Source organism: Acipenser ruthenus, chromosome 60, assembly GCF_902713425.1.
Source record: "Acipenser ruthenus chromosome 60, fAciRut3.2 maternal haplotype, whole genome shotgun sequence".
Classification (NCBI taxonomy): Eukaryota; Metazoa; Chordata; class Actinopteri; order Acipenseriformes; family Acipenseridae; genus Acipenser; species Acipenser ruthenus.
Window position 1 is genome coordinate 2,283,995 of NC_081248.1, and position 22,612 is coordinate 2,306,606.

The window sequence follows — 22,612 nt, forward strand, 5'->3', positions numbered from 1 at the left end:
CCTCCCCTCCTCTCCTCACACTGGTGTGGTTTTTCTATTCAGGGTGTTTGAATTGGAGCTCTCCTTCGCTTGCCTGTCCATAGTGCTGCTCCCCCCCCCGCTCCCTCCCCCCCCTCCCCCGTTCGCTTTGCCCCCCCCGCCCTGCCTGTCGATCAGCTGCTGGGAGGAGGAGGAGATGCCCTGGTGGGAGTCTTTCGGGAAGCAGTTGTGGACCTGAAAGAACGCTGCCCTGTCTACTGTCCCGTAGAGAGGAGCACCCAGCCCTCCCAGCCCCGCCAACTTGGCGTCCCGAGACAGCGTGTACATGGTGATGTCGGCCCCGCCAGAGGAGGAGTGGGGGTTGGGCAGGGTGGACACTGACAGGGGGCCCTGCGAGGGGGGCAGCCCCCCGAAGTTCTTCAACCTGACGGGGGAGGGGTCCCGGGATGGGGAGGGCTCGCTGGAGCGGGAGCTGGAGCGAGAGCGCGGGCGGAAGCGGTAGCTGGGCAGGCGCAGGATGGCAGAGGTGCTCTTGAGGAGGTCAGTCCGTGAACGGCAGCGCGCCTCCTTGTTCTTCTCAATGTAGATGTTCACAGCCAGCACCCCGATCATCTCTGCCAGGATGAAGCTCAGCCCCCCGAAGTAGAAGGACCAGCCGTACGAGTAGTGCCACTTCTTATCCTCGTCCTTCTTCATAGAGATGTCTCCTGCACTGGCTGAGATGTACACGATCACCCCGATGATGTTACTGAGGCCTGGAGAGGAGAAGGAGGAGAGAGTGAAACTGTGTGTGTCTCTGTGTATGTGTGTGTCTGTCTCGCGCTCACATTCACACTCACACACTCTCACTCATACACACACTCACACTCACTCACGGACACGCACACTCACTCTCACAAACTCAGTCACACTCACACTCTCACACACACACTCTCTCAAACTCACACTCACTCACACACACACATTCACACCCAGTCACACTCACACTCACTCACAGACACTCACTCTCACAAACTCAGTCACACACACACACACACACTCGCACACTCACACACACACACTCACACTCACACACACTCGCACACTCACACTTTCTCACCAGCTGCTACGAACAGTATCCCTGCCCCCAGGATGATGTTTCTTTTGCTCTTGTAGAAACGACTTGCTGCAATACACACTCCCCCCAGCAGGAGCAGTATAGCGCTGAGGATAGGGAAGAGACTGGAGGCCCGGACCACTCCTAGAGAAGGGTGGAGGAGAGAGAATTTAGAAATGCTTTACTTTCTGTTCACCAAGGAAGTGTAACATTATCTGAAAGCAGCCAAGCTTGTGCAAACAGAGATTTCTTTAGCTTTATATAGATAAAATGAATATCTATGTTATAACATGGCAATGCTAGTGTGACCACACTATATGACACTAATATAAAACCCATTACAGAACTACAGCAGATACCCAACATGGTGTCTATATAATGTTGTAATCTAGTGCGCTAGCATTGCCTGCTGTGTGCTGGGCAGAGCCTGGCTGTGCTGTACTGCACACAGGGCAGTTCTGTTGGGACCACTAATATAAAACCCTGTACAGCAGCTACCCAACATGTTGTCTATATAAAGTTGTAATCTAGGGAGCTAGTATTGCCTCACTGTGCTGTATACAGGTTTACATGTAATTGTGATGAACTCACGCAGAACATATTCATTTTGGTCAAAGTCTGCGTCGTCAGGGAAGTGATTAATCTGCGCACAAACTCCACGCTTCAAACCTACCAATAGAAAAACATGAAAAAATGAACAAGCCTGTCAAAAATACAAAAAAAAAAAAAAATCATAGATCATCTAGTGTGTACACATGGGAAAATGTGTGACAAACACACAGAAAGAGAGAGAGACAGACCCCAGATTCTGACACTCAATAACTTCCGCTAAAAAGGTCCTCAGTAGGTTTCATCACAATTGGACAAGTGGTTCTAGATATATGTAGAAATATGAGTGTGACAGACACACAGACACACGGACAGTTCTAAACATGCAAATCACGTTTTCATTAAAATCAAATTAAAAATGACTTTCTGTTATTTAGAAACTAACGCCCATGTTGGTTGAAGTGCTCTGCGGTTTGCTGTAGGATGCCGGCTGCCTGTTTGAGCCACATGGAGTGCTTTCACCACAGCATGTGGGACTGCAGTCCATGTATAAGAGAGGAACGTTACTGGGAAGCAGCGATTCATTTGTGCCGGATCCAGATCCGGTGTCGTGTTATCTGACAGGTGAGAATTATACAGTTTTCAAATGATGAACCATAACATGGAAAATAAAAAACACTTTCCTGTTCCATGAATTGAACAACAAAACTATACTGCAACGATACTGACACCAACAATAAGCCACAACCCCCCCAGACCCACAAGCAGATGCGAAATTGAAGCTCATGTGGGAGCTGCTTTAAATCAAGGTCTAGACAAAAATGCCATCCCTCTTCCTTAATGGTAAGTGGTGAATCAGGGTTTCATGCCTTATTGTTGGTGTTGGGAGCTGCACGCCCACCTTTGCCTCGCCGTGTTTTAACATAATCTTCAGGTTTGAAAAACAGCAGCGGCGAAGCGACTCATCTGATGAACAGGAGCGACCACACGGCTGTTGTTAAGAGCGCTGGTTTCTTTGCTGTTGCACTGTAAGGGTTGAACAAATACTAGTAATCTTCCTATTCACACACATTGCATCCTACAGTATATCGTTACAGTAGGGTTTTGTCATTCAATTCATGGAACAGGATTTTTTTTTAATTGTACATGTTATGTTTGTAGAGTTCTTTTGTTGTTGTTATTTTTCATACAGTTCATCATTTGCAAACTGTTTAATTCTCGTCTGTCAGACAGAAAGGTATGCGATCGGCATTAACGGCTGATAATAACACTCACATGACTGTTATGATATGGAGTATTGATTGTCATTGTCTGTGTTGCTATGCAGCATCATTCTGTGTGCTACTTTGTCTGAACTTAAAGAGTAAGTAGCTGGGTTCCAAAAAAATATAGCGTTATACCTCCAAACATTTTGCTACAACTGTTTAAATAACATAGCTTTAATTTTTCTTTTCACTGTTAACATCCTGACAACTTTTTACACTTATAATAAAGTCTGTTTCAGTGCTCTTTTCAAAATGTCTGCTCTAGTGCACTGGGGTTTGAGATCTGTCCTCTAAATCATTGCAGGAAGAGCGATTTAAAAAAAAACCCAAAGCATAACAACAAGTGCTCTGGCTTTTCTGTTCTGTACCACATCATGGATCGTTATTGCTATAATCCTGACACTATCCTGACACACACTCTGATAATATACATTGCTACTTCTAACTCTGAGACAGAAGGAGTTGTATTAATATTAGTTGTGGGTGAAAATCTCAAGCCAGATAAGATTTGATGATGACATCATTGCTGTTTTTTTTACCACCTTGTGTACACTTGCTGCAGTGTAATCATGACTATGTGATTCGTGGTTACAATTAAGTTGCACAATTAAGAAGCTGACAGTAATGTTGTTGAATCTGACACCCTGGGATCCTTCAAGAAGCTGCTTGATGTGATTCTGGAATCAATAAGCTACTAACAACCAAACGAGCAAGATGGGCTGAATGTCCTCCTCTCGTTTGTAAACTTTCTTATGTTCTTATGTTCTTAAGTTTGGGTATAAATGGAGCACAGCTAGAGTCTGATGTCACATCAGAGAAAGAAATTAAGAGGGCTGCACGCTGTGGTCTCTGGGACTGGTAGTTAGAACATCAGAACATAAGAAAGTTTACAAACGAGAGGAGGCCATTCAGCCCATCTTGCTCGTTTGGTTGTTAGTAGCTTATTGATCCCAGAATCTTATCAAGCAGCTTCTTGAAGGATCCCAGGGTGTCAACTTCAACAACATTACTGGGGAGTTGGTTCCAGACCCTCACAATTCTCTGTGTAAAAAAGTGCCTCCTATTTTCTGTTCTGAATGCCCCTTTATCTAACTGGTAGCTGTGTCTTTCTTATTGAAGAGAGCTGCATGCTAGTCTCTGGGACTGGTAGCTGTGTCTTTCCTATTGAAGAGAGCTGCATGCTAGTCTCTGGGACTGGTAGCTGTGTCTTTCCTATTGAAGAGAGCTGCATGCTAGTCTCTGGGACTGGTAGCTGTGTCTTTCCGTAGCATGAGTATTAAACTGAATCTGTCTGCTGAATTGAGTCTGGTGACTCAATACTCACCATTGAAACATGAAAAATAATAAACCGCTTTCGAGACAAAAACCTGCAGAATAATGAAGGGGTTCAGTAGCACACCTCTGAGGGATGGACGGGGGACGGAGAGCCGGATGATGGACGGAGGGATGGATGGGGTGAGAGATGGAGGATGGATGGAACTCTGGAGGAATGTTCACTTTCTCCCTGTGCCTGTAGAGAGATAGAGAGCTGGAGACACACAGACAGACAGGCAGGCAGGCAGGCAGACATGGAAGACAGGCATGCATGCAGACAGACAGGCAAGCAGGCAGACACAGACTGTAGTTCTATATTGATGTAGTCGACAGGATCTGTATTAATGATGTTCAGATAGATAGATAGATAGATAGATAGATAGATAGATAGATAGATATTCACACACAGATAGATAGTCAGATATTAACACACACAGATATTATACAGTAGATATTTCTACTTTCTCCATCACCCTCAAAACAGCAGATTCTCCACAGCCTGGAGTGTGAGACAGATAGACAAGCTGACAGACACAGGCAGACAGACAGGTAGACACACACAGACACCACTCACACACACACACACACACACAATGTCACTCTCACACTCACACTCACTCTCACACACACACACACACACACTCACACTCTCACTCGCACCCACTCTCACGCACTCACACTCACTCTCACACACACACACACTCTCACACACACACACACACACTCACACTCGCACCCACTCTCACGCACTCTCACACACACAGACACAGAGGCAAACACTCCCACTGACACACACTCTCTCACTCTCACTCACACACACTCACACTCACTGACACACAGAGACAAACACTCCCACTGACACACACTCTCTCACTCTCACTCACACACACTCACACTCACTGACACACAGAGACAAACACACACTCACACTCACACACTCACTCTCACACTCACACCAACTCACACTCACACTCACACTCATTCATGCACACACACGCACTCGCACTCACACTCGCACTCGCACTTGCACTCGCACTCTCACACACACTCACACTCATGCACTCACACTAGCACTCGCACTCTCACACACACTCACACTCTCACACACAGTCACACTCACACACACTCTCTCTCTCTTCCTCACCCTCTAAGCAGCAGATCCTCCACAGTCCGGAGTGAGTGAGTGCGCCGGGGTCCTTCTTGTCTTTGCTGTGGGTGTCGTCGGTGCTGGAGTTGGCTGTGCTGTTGCAGATGAAGGCTCTTGCGTAGAGCCAGTAATCGGTGCCGATCGCCACCGTCATCAGACCGAACGCGGCGAACGCTCCCACCGTGGTGAGCAAGATCTGGATTCCCTTCTCACACCAGACCATCGCGAGCACGAAGCACCATTCCCTGGTGCACAGAGAGACTGGGGGAGAGGGTTACAAAGAGTTCAGAGAGGAAAAGGGTGTCAGTTTCATTATCCGGCACACAGCAAGTCTGGAGACAGTTTAGAAATAGTTAAGAAACTGTGCTCCAGTACCGCCATCTTGACACAAAGACTCCATTACTGGCTGTAGGGGACTGGTTCCTTGTTAGAGCCACAATGGAGCCAGTTTCAAGATCTGAATCCTCTCTCACACCACATGGAAATAGAGAGAGATCAAACAGAGAGAAGATGGAGTTCCAAGCTGTAACAGGGAGAGATCTGGACTGGCCATCTGACGCATGCACGATGCTGCAGGAAGGGGGCGGCAGTCCCGTGGGGGAGCGGCTGGGAGGCGGGCTTTAATGGGATTGTTTGGGCGGAACACTTCCATTTCCTGCTTAAGTGCTGATAGTAATCGTGCTGGTACCTGGTAATTTGTTTGTCTTACTGGCCCAGAAAAGTTCCGTGATATGATGTTGTGTTAATCCTTTGCAGTCCATTTATTAAGTGCATGTCAGGCGTGTCAGGTCTAATTTATTTTCACACGCGCAGTTAATTTTAGATGCGCTGTTTAAAAGTATTTTTTTCCCACAGTCAAACGGGTTTAAAAGGCCCTGCATATCAACAAAGCACTCACTAGGCATCTCCAGCCCCGCCCCAGCCTTTCGTTCGCTATAGCTTTCACATATGCTAAGAAATAAACAATAATAATAATAATAATAATAATAATAATAATAATAGTCGTACATACCGATCAATCACCTCCTGATCACTCGTTTTATCACCAAACGCCTCAATAATGCGATCCAAGTCATTATTTTATTACTATAACATCTCAAAAAAGCTCTGCAAATGTCCGTGATAGTCTCTGTGCGCTGATGCAGTAACAGCCAGCTTGTTTCCTTATGACCGCCCAGTTATCTGATGCCAGGGGCACGTATGACTGTTCATGAGATACGCCCTTTTTTTTTTTTCCGGCTTGTCTCAGCTCCTGTCACTCCCACTTGGCCATTGAATGGTTTTCTCGGCTTTTTCCGGAGAAAAAACGACTAGAAACCCATTTTTTGCGTTTTTTTGATTATGTACTATGTACCATTTTTTGATTTATGGACTGGATAAAAACAATTGCAATGTCGGACCAGGTCCGACATAGGACCGCAAAGGGTTAAGTCAGTACGGCCTGGTCCTTCCCGCAACAGCCCTGGTGGAATGCAAGCTGCCAGCTCCTGCTGCTGTTTCTCATTGAGATGGGCAAGGTCCACTGTTTGTACATCCGTCTGGATGGGAAAATATTGTTCCATCAGCTCTTCTTCTTCCTCTATTACTCTGGCGAAAAGCTGGACTGTAGTTGCCACTTCTCGTGGTTTCCACTCTCTCAACAGATTAACATGGTACATCTGCTTTTCTTAGTCCTTTCTCGCATGGCTATTTCATAGGTGACAGGCCCAATCTTCCGAAGCACCTCGTATGGCCCTTGCCATTTGGCCAACAGACTCCTTTCCTTTGTAGGCAACAAAAGCAACACTTTTTGAGATGGTGAGAATGTTCTTTGTCTTGCTGTCCGGTCGTACCAGCATTTCTGTCTTTGCTGCGTTTCTTCAGACTATTATCAGCCAGTGTTGACATGTACTCCAACTGTCTCTCATTTGGAGAACATAGGACATCACATTCAGCTTTTGTTGTGGACGCTCTCCCTCCCATGCTTCTTTAAGAACATCAAGTGTTCCCCTCACTTACCTTCCATACAGAAACTTGAATGGCGAGAAGCCAGTCAACGCTTGGGGCACCTCCCGATAGGCAGACAAGATATAGGGTAGCCATTGATCCAAGTCTGAACCTGTCTTGGAAACAAGCTTTCGCATCATGTTCTTAAGGGTTTGGTCAAACCTTTCCACCAACCCGTCAGTCTGGGGGTGGTATGGTGTGGTTTTAATCCCTTTAATACCCATTAACTGGTACACTTGCGCTAACAGTCTAGAGGTAAAATGTGTACCTTGGTCAGTAAGAATCTCAACAGGAATCCCTACTCGTGAAAATAACACAAACAAGGCCCCTGCAATATGTCTGGCCTTTATATATCTTAATGGGAATGCCTCTGGGTACCTTGTTGCGTAGTCGCAGACCACCAAAATAAAACTTCGCTCCAAAAGACCCACTCGCATGCCTTTCTTCCCTGGAGCTGTAAGTTGACACTCAGGGCATGTCTTACAATATTGTAATACGTCTTGGTACATTTTAGGCCAATAAAACCTTTGGGCTTTTCTAGTTAATGTTTTATTCTCTCCTAAATGCCCTGCCCATGGTAATAAATGTCCTAGTTCCAATTCTCATGCCTTCAAAGCAAACAGTAACACTAGCTGTTCCCCTTCTGAGCTCACTCTATACAACACTTCCCCCTTGATGACATACTGCTCATCCAAACCACCTCCAATCTCAACCTTTTTAAACAGCCCCTCTAAACTACTGTCTGACACTCCCCCATATTAGGTGGAAAGTCACCCTTTTCTAAGGCTGGTGGTTCTATCAGCTCTTCTACTCTCGGGGTTCCCTCCACCTTTGACTTTTTGTCTTGGCTACCTTGTCTACTCCTTTCTCTCCTCTCCTGCGAACAGCAGCACACCCAACCACTCCGCCTCTGGCTCTGGCCTCTTGGCAGCCTGTGCCCTAGTGATGACTACATTACATGCTCTGGTACTTTGTAGCAAGTCTGTTAAGATTGGAATATCTTGACTCAACACCACTGGGTATGGTAATTTATCCATCAACCCTACAGTGACCAGATAAGATATATCTATGTCTAGATATATGTCTGCAGTAGGGTATAATTGCTCATCCCCATTTTCCTCTGGGTTCCATAACTCCCTGGACACACACCCCTCCTGCACCAAGGTCTGACCACTACCTGTATCAATTAAGGCTTCCCAGTTCTCCCCATTAATCCCTACTGTAATCACGGAGTCTATCTGACCTCCACGAACACAATGCCGATTGGGCCTCGGAACACAGCATAAGTTAATCACCCTAGACTTTCTCGAGGGACACCCTGACTTTATATGTCCTTCCTGCCCACAACTATAGCAAATTACCTCCCCTTTCTCGTTTTACTGGGGTACTCTGTACCATTGGACTATTTTGCTGACCAACACCACCTTTCCAACCCCCAGACTTACCAGGGGCTGATGTACCAGACTCCTTGGCAAACCAGTAACCCTTGGGGCCTTGTCTGGCAGTGATGAATGCGTCAGCCAGTTGGGCAGCTTCTTGGGCCGTGCTTGGGTCATGCTCCTGTATGTACACTCGAACCTCTGGATTGACCATCCGCAAGAATTGTTCCATAGTCAGCAGCTCGGTTATGCTCTCTTTTTTACGGTCTTTTGGTCTGATCCATTTCTCAAACAGGTTATTTAAGTGTGCATAAAGTTCTTTAGGCGTTTGACTGAAAACGTTGTCAATAAATCTCTGTATTAATTTCAAATTGCCTCTTTGACTTTTTCATACTCCAATGTATCGCTCACATCCATGGAAACATAGGCAGTCCTGGCTTTGCCCATCAACAACTGCACCAAGTTTATGGCTCATTCCTCTTTTGGCCATTTACATGCTCCCGCAATGCACTCGAAGGTTGTCAGGTAACGTTCAATATCCTCACCTTCAGCATATTTTGGCAGCTTCGGGCCTCTCCATCCCATAAACTGTCCCCTTCCTGACTGCTCTCTTGTCTGGACTGGGTTTGGAGAATCAGTAAAGGTAGTACATGTTGGCTGTTGCCCTCGCTTGCTCTGTTCCACCTCCTCTTGTAAAAGGCTGAACTGATGTTGCATAGCATGCCATCATTGCTCTTGCTGTGTTGATTTTACTCCACTTCTGAGCTGCAATGCTACCACCAAAAGCAAGATAGAGTGGTCAAGTGGCTGATGTTATGCAGGAAGCAGACAGGAGAAGTAATAAAATGCAAACATTTATTGTTGAACTTCAATCAGAAAGTAAAACAAAAACTCATGCAAGAAATAAACAGTGCAAACCTACCAATATATTAAACTCAATACAACTATTTATAAATATTCTTTTTGGTATTGAATCAATTTTTCAGAGCACACAGCTACTCTCCAGACTCCCAAAAACTAGAGCCTGCCACCTCTCTCTCTCTCTCTCTCTCTCGCTCTCTCTCGCTCTCTCTCGCTCTCTCAATCATCTCAGCTCTCTCTCTATATATACTTTCCTCCACCTAGCCACCCCCCTGGACTAGCCCAAGACCCAAACACAGCTCCCGACTATATCAGCGTCCCTGTGAACGTGCGTGCACTCCCCAAGATGGCGGCTCCCTGCAACCCATACATCAGAAAAAGACGATCCTGACTAAAAACTAAAACGGTAAGTATAAAGGTAACTATACAGAGTTTGTAAGGCCATGTTATAGGGAAACATTATCAAGACTTTTAAATAATACAAAAATGTGTTTATAGCAGCCTGTGTTATCGCCATGAATATGTGCATCTATTCTTGGCCATAACCACCCACAGCCACCGCTAAACTTCAAAACAGCATTCACTTTTCTTTCTTTCTCCACCCAGTGCTGGAAACACCCCCATCAAGTAAGTCTAAAATATTTTAATTTTTAACCCGTAATGGTTCCTGTAACAGGGAGAGATCTGGACTGGCCGTCTGACGTGTGCATGATGCTGCAGGAGGGGGGCGGCAGTCCCGTGGGATCTGCCTGCCAGTCATGGTGGTGACACGGAGAGGTGGGGAAGAGGGTGTGTGCACTTTACCCCTCTCTGAGTGGCTGGGAGGTGGGTTTTAGTGGGATTGCTGATCCTATAAATGAATACTCTGCTGTTTCCTCAGATCTGCCCCTTTAGACCTGTACAACGAGCAAGCGGTTCCGCTGCTCGGCCAGACCAGCTTACAGACGGGAGAAAAACTTCCACAGAGAATCTGAAGAGATAGAGAGAGAGTGGGGAATCCGTGAGCAGACCCCGATAGTGTGCTTTAAAAACCGAGCTGAGGAACAGCGGAGATAAGGACGGAGATCCAAGTCATACAGGTAGGGGCGACTGGGGAAGTTCACGCTGCAAAGTGCAGCACCTTTATTTTATAGTTTTGATTATTGTGTTTTATTTTCCCTTTTTCTTGTTGCCTTCTCGTTTTCATTATTTGAGCACCTGCGAGTGCCCCTGCAACTGAACTGTGTACCCTGACGTGGTATGCCCGTAGGTTCTGGATACCATAGTAGGTAGCCAGACCACGGACAACAGCGCCCTCTGCGGGCTAAAAGAAATCAGTGCAACTCATAAGAGTAAAAGAAATAAAACCGAGCACCTGTGTGGTGTTTCAATTACAACTTCTGTCTCCTGTGTCAGTGAATACCCACACCCTTCCACAGTTACACTTATGTATTTATGCGATACACAAAATATATTCAACAATAGACAATTATCAGAGATAAAGTAACGTCTTTTAGTCAGGGTTAAGATATATGTGATGGAGCACAGGTTATGCTCAGCATTCTCTCCATCACAGTCCCTAACCCAGAACCCAGAGAAGCCCTGAACAGGTTTGATTACACACACTTACCTATACTTAATTCTTTATTATGGAGAGTTGTAATCGACCGAACACACAAACACAAATATTGTAAAGCTGAAGAAATTCATTTTTTTCATTGTAAAGCTGCCTGGTGTTGCTGTACATTCGTGGTTTCAGGGACTGTGTGTCTCCTGTGTTGTCCCCAGACTGCATCTTGGTTTGTCTCTCTGAATATTGTAGAAACTCGTTTCCAAGCGAGTCGGTATTCAGAGATGTCTCCCACCTGAGGTCGTGCTGCTCCTTAGCTTGAAATGGAGACCGTTTAGATAAAAATACCATTTTCAGGAGCGCTGCCAGGTCTGCCATTCCGACTGCTCCTGAAGTAAACAGCAGATTTATTCGTCATCCGTGAGAGAGTCAGCCCGCTGAGGAGCGTTTCCCTTTCCTCTTTTTTTGAGAAACCGTTGTTTTGCCGAGAGTCTCAGTTAGTTTAGAATTGTGACAGGGTGATGACATCACTGCCATGGCCTGTGTTCCACATCGAACAAGCTGAACATGTCCGAGTCTGCAGACAGACATACAGACAGACAAAGAGGCACACAACTCAAACACACACACCCCCCCACACACTCAAACACCCTCCCCCCCACTCACACACACACACTGACTCCCTTTGTTTACCTGAAGAGAGTGAGTCGACAAGGACGCTAGCAGAGGAGAGGGGATGGACAGAACGTGTCGCCGCTCAGTGGAGGAGTGGAGCTCTTCTCCTCTTTCAACCTGCGTTGCTTGCTCCCTCGCTCTCTCGCGCTCTCTTTCTCTCGGGCAGGTAGTTTGTTATTCCCTTCAATCCGACCTCCTTCCATCTAAGGTGTCTCTCGTTCGCTCTCTCCCTCTTTCTCGTTCTGCCAGTCTTTCTTGTTGTTCGTTTCGGACTCTAGTTTGTTTCCTGAAATCCAAAATCTGTGTTTTAATAATGAGGTTACAGTAAAGGTACCAATGTTTTTTTTTCTTCTATTTTTTCAATGCTTTACCATACTATACTTTAATAAGGGCTAGTTACCATGGTTTGTTCATTTTAATATGCTTAACCATACATGTCTCTGCTGTACCATGCTTCCCTATGCATTACCATGCTTTCACTGTGCTTTATTACACTTTGCTGTGCTTTTACTGTGGGACAATTACAGTGTAGTAGCAATAACATGAAAATCGGTCTTTCAGAACTGCACATTTGAGAGATGTGTGGTGAAGGTCAGTGCAGGACAGGTCAGAAGGGAGAGGAGAGAGTGATGGGGATGAAGATGAGAGAGGGGGAGAGACAGAGAGACGCAGTTGTAGCTGCCTCTCTTTCATGCGGCAGTCTCCATGGCAACGCTGTGTCTCCTGATTACATTCAAGTCAGAGAGAGAGGAGAGGAGGAGAGGAGGGAGAGGGGGAGGGGGAGGGGGAGGGGGAGGGGCAGAGAGACAAAAGAGAGAGAGGTTAAAAAGGCAAGTGAAGAGGAATAGAGAGAAGGAGCAGAGAGAGGAAAGAGTGAAAGGGGAGAGAGATGAGTAAGAGGGGATGAGACAGACAGGAGAAGGGAGAGGGAAGAGAATATGGAAGGAGGGAGAGAGAGATAAAGAGGCAACTAGAGAGTGAATGCAGAGTGTGAGATGTATATAGCAGAGTGACTGTGACAGTGTGAGATGTATATAGCAGAGTGACTGTGACAGTGTGAGATGTATATAGCAGTGACTGTGACAGTGTGAGATGTATATAGCAGAGTGACTGTGAGAGTGTGAGATGTATATAGCAGAGTGACTGTGAGAGTGTGAGATGTATATAGCAGAGTGACTGTGACAGTGTGAGATGTATATAGCAGAGTGTCTGTGACAGTGTGAGATGTATATAGCAGAGTGACTGTGACAGTGTGAGATGTATATAGCAGAGTGACTGTGACAGTGTATATTAGTAATACAGAGCTCCCTCAATATTTCACTATATGGTAAATCACTAGTTTGGTTAATTCACTGTGACGCCATGTTGACAGTAAACTGCTCAACTCCTGTATTGTCCTGTCTAAGGGCCCTTCGCCAATTCAGTGTTTTATATATTTTACATTCGCTGATGGGTAAGTCAGATAGCAAAATAAAGATGGAGGGCTATGTATTAGAAATAATAGAAGCAAGTGTATTGTCTATGGATGTATTAGTAGTAATAATAATAATACTGCTGATGCTGAAGCTTGTATTTGCTCTCTAATTGAATTATTTCAGATTGAACTCCTCTCTTGAACTCCACTGCATTATAGTAACAGTGACATGATTAATTTCCGGTGATTCAGAGTGCTATCTAACCCTAACCAATTTCCAGTGATTCAGAGTGCTACCTAACCCTAACCCATTTCCAGTGATTCAGGGTGCTATCTAACCCTAACCAATTTCCAGTGATTCAGAGTGCTACCTAACCCTAACCCATTTCCAGTGATTCAGAGTGCTATCTAACCCTAACCAATTTCCAGTGATTCAGAGTGCTACCTAACCCTAACCCATTTCCAGTGATTCAGAGTGCTATCTAACCCTAACCCATTTCCAGTGATTCAGAGTGCTATCTAACCCTAACCCATTTTCAGTGATTCAGAGTGCTATCTAACCCTAACCCATTTTCAGTGATTCAGAGTGCTATCTAACCCTAACCTATTTTCAGTGATTCAGAGTGCTATCTAACCCTAACCCATTTTCAGTGATTCAGAGTGCTATCTAACCCTAACCCATTTCCAGTGATTCAGAGTGCTATCTAACCCTAACCCATTTTCAGTGATTCAGAGTGCTATCTAACCCTAACCCATTTTCAGTGATTCAGAGTGCTATCTAACCCTAACCCATTTCCAGTGATTCAGAGTGCTATCTAACCCTAACCCATTTCCAGTGATTCAGAGTGCTATCTAACCCTAACCCATTTCCAGTGATTCAGAGTGCTATCTAACTCTAACCCTAACCCTAACCCATTTCCAATGATTCAGAGTGCTATCTAACCCTAACCCATTTTCAGTGATTCAGAGTGCTATCTAACCCTAACCCATTTCCAGTGATTCAGAGTGCTATCTAACCCTAACCCATTTCCAGTGATTCAGAGTGCTATCTAATCCTAACCCATTTCCAGTGATTCAGAGTGCTATCTAACCCTAACCCATTTCCAGTGATTCAGAGTGCTATCTAACCCTAACCCATTTCCAGTGATTCAGAGTGCTATCTAACCCTAACCCATTTCCGGTGATTCAGAGTGCTATCTCACACACTCGTTCCCTTGCCGGCCCAACCAGAGCCCCAGCATCATTACTCACTGACAGACATTGACACACACACACACACACACACACACACACTGAGACACATACACATTGAAACACATACACACACACACACACAGACACATACACACTGACACACACACTGAGACACATACACACACAATGACATAAGAACATAAGAACATAAGAAAGTTTACAAACGAGAGGAGGCCATTCAGCCCATCTTGCTCGTTTGGTTGTTAGTAGCTTATTGATCCCAGAATCTCATCAAGCAGCTTCTTGAAGGATCCCAGGGTGTCAGCTTCAACAACATTACTGGGGAGTTGGTTCCAGACCCTCACAATTCTCTGTGTAAAAAAGTGCCTCCTATTTTCTGTTCTGAATGCCCCTTTATCTAATCTCCATTTATGACCCCTGGTCCTTTTTTCTTTTTTCAGGTTAAAGAAGTCCCCCGGGTTGACATTGTCTATACCTTTTAGGATTTTGAATGTTTGAATCAGATCGCCGCGTAGTCTTCTTTGTTCAAGACTGAATAGATTCAATTCTTTTAGCCTGTCTGCATACGACATGCCTTTTAAACCCGGGATAATTCTGGTTGCTCTTCTTTGCACTCTTTCTAGAGCAGCAATATCCTTTTTGTAACGAGGTGACCAGAACTGAACACAATATTCTAGGTGAGGTCTTACTAATGCATTGTAGAGTTTTAACATTACTTCCCTTGATTTAAATTCAACACTTCTCACAATATATCCGAGCATCTTGTTGGCCTTTTTTATAGCTTCCCCACATTGTCTAGATGAAGACATTTCTGAGTCAACATAAACTCCTAGGTCTTTTTCATAGTTCCCTTCTTCAATTTCACTATCTCCCATATGATATTTATAATGAACATTTTTATTGCCCGCATGCAATACTTTACACTTTTCTCTATTAAATTTCATTTGCCATGTGTCTGCCCAATTTTGAATGCGGTCTAGATCATTTTGAATGACCTTTGCTGCTTCAACAGTGTCTGCCACTCCTCCTATTTTTGTGTCGTCTGCAAATTTAACGAGTTTGCTTACTATATCAGAGTCTAAATCATTAATGTAGATTAGGAATAGCAGAGGACCTAATACTGATCCCTGTGGTACACCACTGGTTACCTCACTCCATTTCGAGGTTTCTCCTCTAATCAGTACTTTCTGTTTTCTACATGTTAACCACTCCCTAATCCATGTGCATGCATTTCCTTGAATCCCTACTGCGTTCAGTTTGAGAGTTAATCTTTTATGCGGGACTTTGTCAAAAGCTTTCTGGAAATCTAAATAGACCATGCCGTATGCTTTGCAGTTGTCCATTTTCAATGTTGCATCCTCAAAAAAGTCAAGTAGGTTAGTTAGACATGATCTCCCTTTCCTAAAACCATGCTGGCTGTCTCCCAGGATATTGTTACCATATAGGTAATTTTCCATTTTGGATCTTATTATAGTTTCCATAAGTTTACATATAATAGAAGTCAGGCTTATTGGTCTGTAGTTACCTGGTTCAGTTTTGTCTCCCTTTTTGTGGATCGGTATTACGTTTGCTATTTTCCAGTCTGTCGGTACAACCCCTGTGTCAAGAGACTGTTGCATGATCTTGGTTAGCGGCTTGTAAATAACTTCTTTCATTTCTTTGAGTACTATTGGGAGGATCTCATCCGGCCCAGGGGATTTGTTTATTTTAAGAGCTCCTAGTCCCTTTAACACTTCTGCCTCTGTTATGCTAAAGACACACACACACACTGACACACACGCAGACACTGAGACACATACACACTGACACACACACACTGAGACACATACACACTGACACACACACACTGAGACACATACACACTGACACACACACAGACTGAGACAATACACAGTGACACACACACACACTGAGACACATACACAGTGACACACACACAGACTGAGACAATACACAGTGACACACACACACACACACACACACATTGACAACCACACACTGAGACAGACACACACTACACCCACACACTGAGACACACACACTGAGACACACACTGACACACACAAACACTGACACCCACACACATACTGACACCCAGGGCCGGATTAATCTATACGCAAATTATGCTATTATTATTATTATTTATTTCTTAGCAGATGCCCTTATCCAGGGCGACTTACAATTGTTACAAGATATCACATTATTTTTACATACAATTACATTATTTTTTTACATACAATTACCCATTTATACAGTTGGGTTTTTTACTGGAGCAATCTAGGTTAAGTACCTTGCTCAAGGGTACAGCAGCAGTGTACCCCACCTGGGATTGAACCCACAACCCTCCGGTCAAGAGTCCAGAGCCCTAACCACTACTCCACACTGCTGCCCTAGCGTAGGGCCCCCAGCAGAATTGGGGCCCCCGTGAGGTCACCGTTTGTTTGGGACATTTTACAAAACCTGCACATGGGCCCACACACACAGGGAGGCGCACAGAAGCTTGCTTTCGGTTCATTTTGTTCTTTTATGACGGCTAGGCATTTCTTTCTCGATTACAGCATCCCTGGTCTCTGAGTCTCTCACACAAGCAGCTTCCTGCTAATGTACAATATCAATGCCCCACGCACTCTATCCATCCCTAGTCCTACTACGTCAGAGGCATCAGTCTGCAGATGTAATGTATAAATCAGGCTCAATTTACGTATTCATTTATTTCAGTTTTAGAGCCAATTTAAAAACCTGTCCTGTCTCAGATGTGCACAGTATGCCTCTTTAAATTTTAGAAATGTTCCTTTTTTCATTTGGGGGTTGGAATTTTAGGAAAGAAGGCAGGAAAAAGTAAGTCAATGCGGGAGCCTGAAGGAAATTTAAATGTGGATGTGTGCAGCCGGCAAGTTTTAAGTACATAGAGTTAGTTTCTCTCGCTACAAACTAAAACCCATAAAGAAGTAAAGGACAGACAAGTTATTCTCTTTTTGTTAAACTACATTGTTTTGTTCTATTGAATGCAATGTGACTACTGGTCCGTAGAAGAAATCTACGAACAGGTTTGAAAATAATAAAAAAAATTCTTCTCCTATTGAATATATTAACTGCTGGACTTTCTGGTAAACTAACAAAACCACTGACCCATTAACCCAAGTAGATGTTATGTTATGCACTTGCTAATGCTTTTGTACTTTACTGCCTGGGAGTGAAGCTTTTTGAAGCTCTGTGATCCATATTGCATCATTTTGTGTTCTATATTCCCATGGATGTTTCAATGTTAATTAAAATGATCATTAACAACAGTGAGCACTTGCATGTCGTAAATGGTGTACTCACTTATTTCAAACTTTGCTTATGATTCACATCAAATTAGCTTTATACTGGGCTTGTTTGTATCCGAATATCTCATAGGGAGCTCAAAACAACCCATGAACACATATGAGTGAGTCTCAATGGGGCTGATGGACCACCCTGTACTGTATTAACTATCTTGAGTGCAGCAAATATAAACCAGGTTCACAGTGCTGTACTGGGGCATAACCGCAGAACTGTATAAGAACGATACAGGCTATGTAATAACTGCAGAACTGTATAAGAACGATACAGGCTATGTAATAACTGCAGAACTGTATAAGAACGATACAGGCTATGTAATAACTGCAGAACTGTATAAGAACAATACAGGCTATGTAATAACTGCAGAACTGTACAAGAACGATACAGGCTATGTAATAACTGCAGAACTGTACAAGAACGATACAGGCTATGTAATAACCGCAGAACTGTATAAGAACGATACACGCTATGTAATAACCGCAGAACTGTATAAGAACGATACAGGCTATGTAATAACTGCAGAACTGTACAAGAACGATACAGGCTATGTAATAACCGCAGAACTGTATAAGAACGATACAGGCTATGTAATAACTGCAGAACTGTATAAGAACGATACAGGCTATGTAATAACTGCAGAACTGTATAAGAACGATACAGGCTATGTAATAACTGCAGAACTGTATAAGAACGATACAGGCTATGTAATAACTGCAGAACTGTATAAGAACGATACAGGCTATGTAATAACTGCAGAACTGTATAAGAACGATACAGGCTATGTAATAACTGCAGGCAGATGGACACACTGATGAAGTTTCTCACATTTTTATATGGCAGCTCCACAATTGGGAGAATATATATTTTTTACTCCATAATGAATTATACTACCCCACTCTGCGCCCTTGCTCCATATACAATTGGCTCACACTCTCTGACAACCACATACTGAGACACACACACACACACTGAGACACACACTGAGACACACAACCACACTGACACACACACTGACACCCACACACTGCACATTGACACACACACACTGACACGCACGCATGAGATACAAACTGACACACACACACACACACTCACACATTGAGACACACAGACACTGAAACACACACTCTGAGGCACACACACTGCACACTGAGACAAACATACCATGCACACTGACACACACACACACACACACACACACACACACACACACACACACACACACACACATTTCAATGAAGCATTTATAGCTCTCAAGTAAAATGCATCTATCCATCAATCCACTTTTAATACAGTATCTATCTATCTATCTATCTATCTATCTATCTATCTATCTATCTATCTGTCTATCTATCTATCTATCTATCTATCTATCTATCTATCTATCTATCTATCTATCTATCTATCTATCTATCGTTCTATCTATCCAGTACTTTATAATCTACTCTTATACAGATTTACAGTACCGGTATGTAGTGTGTGTGTGTGTGTGTGTGTGTGTGTATATATATATATATACAGTATATATTTATATATAGCCATGTCTACCATGCTACCTGAAGAAGGTGGAAGCCTAAACGGTTTTTTTTGTGCTAATGATTAAAATAGTGGGTTTTCAGTTTATCAATTACTTTCCTTCTTCATATACTGTATCTATAACTGTGTTACATTTACAGAGTTATTCCTATATGGACACACACACACACACACACACTTATGTCTAGAACTGCGTTACGACTATATACATGTATACGTCAGTGTGTAGGCATATATCACACAAGACGTGTCCACCGACAGACATATATATATATATATATACTACAGCACAGTACTAAATATGAAATTAAAAGAAACAAAGAAAGAGCGAAATAGAGAGCTAGAAAGGTAGAATGATATATAGATATGCATGCTTACACATACATTGCAATCCTACATAATTCTATACAGCGCGTCCTTCTATAATAATAATAATAATAATAATAATAATAATAATAATAATAATAATACCTCTGCATTTATTCGTTTTCACAGTACGTTCAGTCCTCGCAGAGTGCACAGTCTCGTCGGTCTCTCGGATGAGCGCTTCCTTATTCCTGAGATTCTTAACGGAAAAAAAAAAACTAACTAAAATACAAAACAGCTACCACAGATATCCTAATACATATCAGTCCCGCCGCACCAAATCCTCTAAAAGCACACCGGAACAGTCAAAAAATGCTTGACAAATGGTTTTTTTTTTTTTTTTACCAATTCGGAAGAATGTGATTTATAGTAAACAAGATGGGGCACGAAATAAATTCATTAAGAAATAAATACTGAACCGTCCCCCCCCCCCCCCCAGTTATCATTCATATACAAACCAGCGACGCCAACATGTAAATTACAGCTCATTCAAAGATATGTTCCACACTCCAATCTATATATGATCAAATAGACGGCGTGTATCTAAAATAAAACACAATAAAGAGATCAATATACCTTAAATAAAATAACAACGTCTAATTGCAGCGTTATACCGGCGCTGTTCTGCAGTAAAATCACACAAAGCAATGGCGTTCGCTTATATGATATACAAGCGTGCTTACTTCCTTAAAAAAAAAAAAAAAAAAAAAACAGAAAGAAAGAAAATTGCGTCTTTTCATCTAAAAAATATTTTACAACAATACCCGGTTTAATTCAGCTATATATATATATATATATATATATATATATATATATATATATATATATATCGCTTTTGCTATATGTGTGTGTGTGTGTGTGTTTATTTAAATCTACATATGCATTTATATATACCGTACCAGTATGTGTGTACTATATAGGATCACCTATTCGCCAGCGCGTCTGTCGATCTGTCTGTCTGTGCTTACCGATTTCTTGTTAAAATACCCGTATACCTTGACGAGACGATATATTATAATAAGCTAGTGTTGTAAGCTTCGTTGCAGCCCAATTGCAGCCCTACGTTCTACCAAGCGCTGCTGTGTTCGGTGCAGCTAGCCCAGTCCGGTGTGGTTCACTTCACGATCGCAGGACTGTGTATAATGCATGCGCGCTGCAGCGCCGCTCTCCACTTTGATCGAATAGAACGGGTAGAACAGAATGTAATGCAGGCAGGCAGGCAAGCGAGGAGCCAAGCAAGCGACACCGCGGCATGAGCGACTTCGACTGTTTCCGTCAGCTGTGCACTCTCGGATCGGTCTCGATCTGTTTCGGCTGAACTCACAATGAATGTGATTTGGTGTCTGGGAAGGAGACGACAAGATACCAGATTGAACGAATCTATCAATGTGTCTATCTTTCGTGTCTAGTGTCACGGGAGTGTGAGGTGTGAGTGTGTGCTGCTGTGAGAGTGGGGAGGTGTTTGCTGCGATTAGGTCAATGTCTTTTTTCTATTTTAAGATTATTATATATTAATTTTTGGTGATACTTGAGATTAAGCTCCCCCAAGCTTTCCTTTTGAAAAGTTAAGCCGTCGTCATGGTGTAAAGATAGTGACGAAGGAGTTTTGTATTTTGGCTTTAGGTGAAGTTGTTGGGTGTGAGAATATTAAAATATTTTTTTAGTGCGACTGATTGCGTTTCTAAAGGGGATTGTAGTAAATTATACTTTTGTAATGGGTTTACCACTGGCTTTACCATCCAGAAAGGTAATTCTTTCAAATGTCCCTCAGTTTAAAAAATAAAAAAACCTAATAGAGAATGCACTTTCTCGTTATAGTCAGATTGTTTCAAGTCTCAAAAGAATCTCGCTTGCTTGTAAATCTCCAAAGCAGAAGCATATTGTTTTGCAGACAAGTAAAAATGATTTTAAATGATATGAATCGAGAACTAAATGTAGCTCTAAAATTTAAAATAGAGGAATTATATTATTTTTGTAACCACAGATTGGAATGATATGTCTGCACTGTGGTAAAGAGGTGCATGTTGTTTAAAACTGTCCCAAAAAAGACAATGGTGAGGGAGAAAAGGAGGAAGGAAAAGAGTGTGTGCAGGCCAGGGGAGAGAGAGGAAACTGGGGACCCCGAGAATCCAGAGAATGGTACAGTGAGACGCAGACTAAAGCCCCTTCACACTGGCATGCTCTACCTGGGTCGGACCCTACCTGGGTCAGTGACACGATTGCACACTGCTTTTGAAGAAGCAGGGTAGACCTGGCTAACAGAAGGAAAAACACAACGTGTGTATCAGTGCCCCGGAAGCAGCTTGTTACGGACGCTTCCATCCAAGCTTCTCTGGATTGAATCGTCGGACCAAATGTTGACTAGAGCGAATGTTTCTTCATCCCTGCTGCAATCTGGCTCATGTTGTGTCTCAATTAACAGAAATATGGCTTAACAGAATAAACAGAAAAGTTTCTTGCGGAAGTGAAACCTTCACGCAGGCGAGGCTGTTATTTTGTCGGCTTACGTACAGCCGTCATGCATTTTGTCTTGCTCGACCTGGGTCAAAGTGCGTCGACCCAGGTACATGGTTTCACACTACACTGGATTGTGACCTGGGTAGCCAGAACAAGGGTCGGGACCCGGGTAGGAGTACCAGAGTGAAAGGGGCTTATTACTCAAGGTGATGAATTGCTGGCTCAAAAAAGCAGTGCTGAAGTGAATGGGAGCGAGCTGACAGTGACTGAAAAACAGGGCAGTGAGGAGGGAGAGGATGAGTCTGCAGAGCTGAAACAGAAAATAGAGATTCAGTAGCAAAGTGAAGAGAGAGGGAAGAAGGATCAAACAGAAGTTAATGAAAATCCAGAAGCAGAGCAAATAGAAGAGCAAACAGTGGGGGAGGATTCTGAATTTAAATCCCCTAGAAAGAAACTGCAGAGGAAAAGGACAGGTGGATACACCTCAGTCTAAACAGAGT

The 22,612-nt window shown here is 43.5% G+C and overlaps 1 protein-coding gene across 5 annotated transcripts; it reads right to left on the minus strand.

Moving 5' to 3' along the window:
• Positions 1-15: 15 nt before the first annotated feature.
• On the minus strand, positions 16-21,018 carry LOC117409943 (voltage-dependent calcium channel gamma-8 subunit). Of its 5 annotated transcripts, XM_034016260.3 has the most exons (8): positions 20,624-21,018; positions 19,761-19,854; positions 12,326-12,523; positions 11,819-12,086; positions 5,348-5,611; positions 1,667-1,744; positions 1,079-1,219; positions 16-734 (listed from the first exon to the last, which is right to left on the minus strand). In XM_034016260.3, exons 5-8 carry the CDS (start codon positions 5,571-5,573, stop codon positions 16-18), a joined length of 1,164 nt encoding a protein of 387 aa, XP_033872151.3. In that variant the 5' UTR covers positions 5,574-5,611; positions 11,819-12,086; positions 12,326-12,523; positions 19,761-19,854; positions 20,624-21,018. The 5 variants fall into 5 exon arrangements, with proteins under 5 accessions (XP_033872151.3, XP_033872154.3, XP_033872150.3 ...); XM_034016263.3 differs by lacking the exon at positions 12,326-12,523 and having other exon boundaries at positions 20,651-21,018; XM_034016259.3 differs by lacking the exon at positions 12,326-12,523.
• Positions 21,019-22,612: the final 1,594 nt, after the last annotated feature.

Bases quoted from the DNA above. Each gene is read 5' to 3' on its own strand.
- LOC117409943 (XM_034016263.3), bottom strand. From the start codon at position 5,573: ATGGTCTGGTGTGAGAAGGGAATCCAGATCTTGCTCACCACGGTGGGA. The intron at 1,220-1,666 runs GTGAGTTCATCA...ACCCTTCTCTAG, and splicing joins CCAAAATGAATATGTTCTGC to GAGTGGTCCGGGCCTCCAGT. The intron at 735-1,078 runs GTGAGAAAGTGT...TCTCCTCTCCAG, and splicing joins GATACTGTTCGTAGCAGCTG to GCCTCAGTAACATCATCGGG.